The sequence below is a fragment of the Oratosquilla oratoria genome, unplaced genomic scaffold (genome assembly GCF_046742065.1).
Source record: "Oratosquilla oratoria isolate Oo_2021 unplaced genomic scaffold, ASM4674206v1 SCAFFOLD295, whole genome shotgun sequence".
NCBI lineage: Eukaryota > Metazoa > Arthropoda > Malacostraca > Stomatopoda > Squillidae > Oratosquilla > Oratosquilla oratoria.
The window spans coordinates 103,490-110,000 of NW_027467646.1; the positions used below are offsets into that span (position 1 = coordinate 103,490).

Sequence of the window (6,511 nt, forward strand, 5' to 3'; positions counted from 1 at the left end):
TTGGGTTTGTCTCCTTTCACGTGTAGCCCCTGTTCACCTAGCAGCGAGTAGGTACGGGACATTAGTCAAGGAGTTGTGACCTTGCTGTCCTGGTGTGTGGTGTGTGAGTGGTCTCAGACCTACCCAGAGATCGGCTAATAAGGAGCTCTGAGCTCACTGCCGTAGGGTGGTGTCTGGCTGTCTCGACAGAGACTGCAGCAGATCCGAGGTGAGGTGAATACACATACATGTAGCAAAGCTTGTGTTAGGGTAGATAATGGAGAATGAATGATTTAAAGTAAAGGTGAGGGTGCACCAGGTATTGTAATGCCACCATGGTTTTCCAGTGTGTACATGAATGGGATGATATGGCAGATAAATATGAGGGTGATGGGTGAGGGTTTGGAGCTGATAATTAAGATTGGAAGGGAGGGGATGTGAGCCAGTTTGTTTCCATGTGACGCTGCTCTAGTGGCTGGGTCATAGGGTCGGAGGTAGCTAGTGGCAGAGTTTGGGAGGGTATATGAGATGAGAGTACTGAAAAGAAATGTGGAGAAAAATAAGGTGATGAGATGTGCAATGGGAGAGAGTGGCAGTGAGTTGGAGGTATGTCTTAAACAAGGGAGGCTGGAGGATGTGAAGAACTTTAGATATTTAGAGTCACATGTAGCAGGGAATGGAGGATTGGGGGTGGATGTAGATTATAGAGTAGAGGCAGAAAGGAGGAGTGTCTGTGTTTGAGGTGAAAAAATTTAAGAAGTGTAGTTGGTGCTACGAGGTTCAGTAGAGTAAGAAATGAAGAGGTGGGGCAGAGAGCAAGAGTGATAAAATGAGCTGGCAGATAGGGTTGATCAAAGAATACTAGAATGATTTGAACCTGTGGGAAGTAAATGTACAAAGACTAGTAAAAAAAATATGGAAGGCAGAGAATGATGATGGAAGGGTAGGGTGGAAGGGACTTTGGATACAGGGGAAATGTCTGTTGAGGAGGGAAAGGAGAGGGCAAAGGATAGATGTGAGTGAGTGGTTGTGAATGGAAGATAAATTTATGTGACTTGAAGAGATTTCTTTTTTCTATTCAGTAAATTCCTGAGTGGATGAGTGGGGAGGTTGCCATGTAATGAAACAGTAGGGGTAAACCAACTTTGGCTGTTGGACCCTGCTGTGGTGGTACTATGTCTTGCTGCATTACTTCTGATCTGAGTAGTGAGTGGGGGATGGATCTTTGACCCTTTATCAACAAGGGGCTAAGAAAGGACGGCAAAAGGGTGTGGGAAAGGTGAAGGGTGGATGTATGCCTTGACTTGGCCACTCCCTTATAAGGGAAAGGGCCTTTTGGTATATGTATGTAAACTATGTATGTAGTTTATGTTTTATTTTTTATTTATGTATTTCTTTAGTTTAGAATTTTATTTTCCTACATGTAATATGTTTAATGCTTTATATATTTTTTTGTCCAAAATTTGTACCCATATGGTAAGATGGTTTTACAGATTTGTTTTCTTTTTCTTTGAATGTTAGTGGGAAGTCAAAGAGCTCATGTCCATCAAATGCTGTTGGTGAGCCTTCTGCCCAGGACACATCAGTAACATTGGATGCTGATGTGGTGGATTCCCACAGTGTCCCAAGAAGCGATGTACATGCAATGTCGTCAGGTTGTTTGTTTAGTAAAGATGCTCAGAGTTCTGTTCCTTGGAAACAGGGTGCCTCAGCTGCCCAGAGTAGGCGACTCTCGTATACAGGTCTCACTTCCAAGTCTCAAGACGCCAACAAATCTGATCCGTTTAGTAATGTAGACTATTTTGATCTGCCACCACAAACACCTGGGAGTTTTTTGCAAGATCATGATACTGTTACTACCAGCTTGGCAGCACCAGTTCATGGTGACCAAAAGGTAGCACCAGTATCAAGCAGTAGTACCAAACAAAATAGGCCCCTTAGCGATCATGTTATGAATAAAAAAGAGATGGAAGGTGAATCGTTTGATGTGTATGGGTTGTTTGACTGTCCCCCAACCCCGGGGGGTCCTGCTTTAGAGCACCATGACAGTACAGAAATGGTACAGTCAAGGAACCAAGTTGAAGACACACTTAGTCATCCTTCGCCAGTGCCATCAACTAATAGTGATTCGAGTCTTGGGGGGTCCACAAAAAGAAATAATCAGCGTATGGAAATGCTCTTTGGATCATCACCGCCAGTGCATGATGTCAGTAACAGAGAGGCTCCAGTTTCTTCCTTGTCTGGTCACATCACACCAAAGAATTCTTTTAATGATGCAGAACCAGGTTCATCAATATTAGATTTTGAATTTGATGGTAGCCCTCTAGAAAGACCTCAGACTCCAGGAGGTCTTGTTGCTTCTGATGGTGATGAATCCAAAGAAACCAAAAATTCTAGATCTAGTGGAACAAAGTCCCACAGATCTGATTTAAATGTTAAATCATTCATGGAAAAGTCGTCACCCCAGGAAGATTATTATTATGATTTTTTAAACAGTCCTCCTGAGCGACCAAAAACTCCAGGAAACTGTGGGGACCTTGATGATCTTTTTCAGCTTCCGGATAGAATTGAGCAGAATATTAATAGCCATAGCAGAAAACCCATGGAAACAGAATTTAGCTTTGACTATTTTCTTCCAAGTAGTCCATCTGAAAGGCCAATGACACCTGGACGAAGTAGTAGTCCTGTACAATGTGATATTTCTTCCCCAGTGTCCTTTCCTCCTCCTCCTCCTCCTCCTCCAGCACCACCACCTGCTCCATTGCTGCCTCCTGCACCTACAGCTCATCCTCCTCCACCTCAACCACCTCGACCTCCAGCCCAGTCCCCATCACCATTTCCTCAGTCACATGGCTCGCATAGAGAATCTAATTTTGTGGGGATGAATGAAGGAATGTCTGCAGATTCAGATTACAAAGGGAAACATAACAAGGAAGGAAAGGCTTCAAAAAAGGATAACACAAAGCAAGATACTTCGGAGAGGCACACACCCAAGGCTTCTGAAAATCCGGAACTTAAAGTTCAGGCCTCGGTACAGGACAAAGCTAGATCAGGAGCACATGGCTCAAGAAAAGAAGAGGCTAAGCAGAGAGACAGCTATGGTTCAGACCAAACCCACAGAAGTACTGGACAGAGGATGGGAAAACAGTCAGGTTCAAACAGGTCAAGGGAAAACATTCCAAGAATGCCTAGTCCTGGTCACACTGAAGCAAAGAAACAATCATCAGTTTCACAAAGGGAAAGGGGACCCATTCCAAAAGACAGGGGGGTTGAACCAAGAATTCCCAGTGTTAGTAAACCAGTTGAGAATGTGGATTTAAAGAAAACCCCTTCGAAATCGAATGTAAGAGATAAGAATTCTAATCAAAATACCAATGCTGACTTGAAGAAGAGCAGATTTCTGAACCAGAATGATCAGGAAGGGGAAGTTGGTAAGACAGATATTGAGAAGGATCATGTTCCTCTGAGAAAGAGTACCAGGCATGCCGTGGTGCCCTCAAGGTCAAGAGCAAAACCATCTCCTTTCGATGATACTATGGGAAAAATGGCTTCCAAAGACCTTCCTAGGCCACCTGCTTGTCCCCCACATCAGCCACCTATACGTGCCCCTCATCAGCCACCTATACGTGCCCCTCATCAGCCACCCATACGTGCCCCTCATCAGCCACCCATACGTGCCCCCAACCAGCCACCTCTACGTGATCCACTTCAGCCATCCACATGTGCCCCACCACAGGCTTCACCATCATCTAATTCGAAACATCCATCAAGGCAAGGCTATCAGGAAAAATTGTCTGGTAAAGATGACCTTAAAAGACCTATTTCTCAAATGGAAAAGCAGTCTGAAAGTTCAAGAAATGTAAATAGTAGAGAGAGGTCATATGGGAGAAGAGATCCTTTAGAGTCCAAAGGTAATAATGAAGAAAAAGAGAAGAAGAAGACTGAATCTCCTTTGAAGAGGGGAGGGGGTACCCAAGTATCAACCCCATCTACAGTTGTAGGCAAAAGTTCATCTGTTCAAAGTGCACGTAAGGTTGTTGGACAGGTTAATAGTTTATTTTCTTCCCCCCCTGGAAGAAGAATATCAGTAGATTCCTTTCCTTTACCATTTGTGGAGCCCAGTCTTCCCCTTATGAGCCCAATGCCAAGAACACCAGCACCAAACACCTCACCAACAGGCTCTGAAGAAAATCTTCCATCTCCTGTTGACAGTGGAGTACCATCTGAGACTAAGCCCATTTCAGAATCAGTATCACTTAAGAATAATATAGGTGGAAAGAAAGACGTGGACTCGTGTAGCTCAGGTCTTTCAGCAGCATTGAGGTATCATTCTGCTCCAAGTCCCATAATGAGTCCAATTCCTCAGACTCCTGTTCACTCCTCAGCAGGCAACTTTCCTCTGTCATCCTCTCATCCTTCACCCAGTAAAGCTCTTGATAACTCAGGCTCTAGAATTACAAGTAGAACTGACAAGGCAGTATCATCAATTGCCAAGGAGAGAATGTACCCCATTGTATCAGCTCCAGAACCCATCATGAGTCCAATGCCTATGACGCCTCATGATGATGACATCTCTCTCTCGTCTGTTAGCCCTGTGCCATCTCTACCATCACTTCCAACTGGGCTTGGGCCTATGATGAGTCCAATGCCAGAGACTCCATGTCATGTTCCTCAGGCTCCAGCAGAATTGAACTTAGATTCTGAACCAAAGGAAAGGAGCAAGTTTCTTGTTCCTCCCCCTCCAAGAAATGTAGTTAGTCCAATACCTCCTACACACCTCAGTGAGAGTGATGATGATTTGCCACCACATCCATTCATGAGTCCCATGCCAGTATATCCATCTGTAGGACCCCTCATGAGCCCTATGCCAAAGACTCCTGCCTATGCACCCAGCGACTCGCCTGTCTTGCCAAACATGAGTCCTCTACCTCCGCTTCCTACAAGTATTGGGCCAATGGTTAGTCCTATTGGTGAAACCCCGACACATATGCCTTTTACCCCAACAAGTATGTCGGTCAATCCAATATTAAGTCCTATAGGTAGAACACCAGCTCATATCCCTGATACACCGGTAAATATAGATGGTGCTAAAGAATCACTAGCTTCACCTTTCGGTGGTTCTTCTTCAAGGTCAGAGTTAGCGTACAGTCCTATGCCAGTCCTTCCTTCAGCTCCAGGACCTCTAATGAGCCCAATGGCTCCTACTCCACTTCATTCAATAAATTATGGGCCCAGCAGTAGCCCATCCCCAAGTCCAATGCCTGTTCTGCCCTCAGCACCAGGCCCAATGCTTAGTCCTCTGCCGCAAACTCCAGTGCATTCAGCACAGTCCTACAGAACATCTAAATCACATGTATATTCTGTCAATATTTCATTCTTAGAACCAAAGAGTGTGCCTTCTCGCCTTCGACTTCAGTCGCAAGATGCCAGTAGTGGTCTTTTCTCCCCATCGGATGATGAAGCTTCATCAGTTAGCAAAAAGTCAAAGGGAAAGAAGGACCCTGGTACTCCAGCTGAAAAGGATGTTGAAGTCCACATCCCAGATAAAAGGCAAGATGTAAAGAATTCAGTACCATCAGCCAATGTCAGTGGCATTAGCTCAATATTCAGCCCACAGCCAATGACACCCGCTTCTGTGGAAGCCATAGATCACAGTTCTACCTTGCAGCATGATAATGAGGTGGCTGACACTCCAAGGTCGGTAACTGATAGCCCTCAGGTACTTCATTTTGGATCTAGTGCTCCATCAAAAGTAACTACAGGTTCTGAGGAAAAAGAACTCTCAAAACCAGATAGTCTGCTTTCTCCAGCCTGTGATAAAGGGGCAGAGAAGGAAAGTGTGACAGATTTTATGTTGCTTAGTCCAGCCCCACCTTCAGTGTTGTCTGCATGTTCTTTGGCCAGTGAACCAGTCAAGGTGCCAGCTTCAGTCTTGCAGAAGAGATCCTTATTCAGTTTAGATGGCGATGAAAATGATGACCTTCCAGATGTCTCCAAAGAATCAAGTCCAACTACTGTCAAGGAAGATAATCTTTTCCAGGAAGCTCATTCTTTGTTAGAGGAAAATGTGAATCAGAAACAAGACAAAAAGGGGCAGCCAGATGAAGAGATGACAATTGATATCAAGAGCAAAGAGAAAGAAAATCAACACCTAATATTTAGCTTTGATATTAATAGTGCAAATCTACCCGTATCTGATACAGAGCCAACAGCTAACCAAGATTCTCTCATTGCTCTGAGTAATAATTCTTTAGGTATCAATGAAGGAGCTTCATCTAATACAGATTTTCAGGTAGAAACTAATCAGAATTCTTCAAAACCATCAAGTATATTAGGGAATACATTGATATCTCAGTCACCTCAGACTTGTGACTTAACTTCCTCTGTTGCTACTGAAATATGCAGTCAGGTACAAGTCTCTTCTTCAGCAAGTACTTCTGTGTTAGCTGCTCAGCTGTTAAGCTGTACCAAAGATAAGCCAGTTGAAAACAAGAGTGTGTCAGGTGAGCATTCTATTGACACACAGTCTGTA

The 6,511-nt window shown here is 44.2% G+C and overlaps 1 protein-coding gene across 1 annotated transcript in view; it reads left to right on the forward strand.

The window, feature by feature from the left end:
* The window catches only part of LOC143023058 (uncharacterized), a gene marked incomplete at its 3' end in the record, with an annotated part of 55,822 nt that overhangs the window by 37,319 nt on the left and 11,992 nt on the right, over positions 1–6,511 (forward strand). The window contains 1 exon segment of the mRNA XM_076181529.1: positions 1,501–6,511. This exon segment is cut by the window's right edge and continues 11,992 nt beyond it. Within this exon segment, the coding sequence (XP_076037644.1) occupies positions 1,501–6,511 (5,011 nt within the window).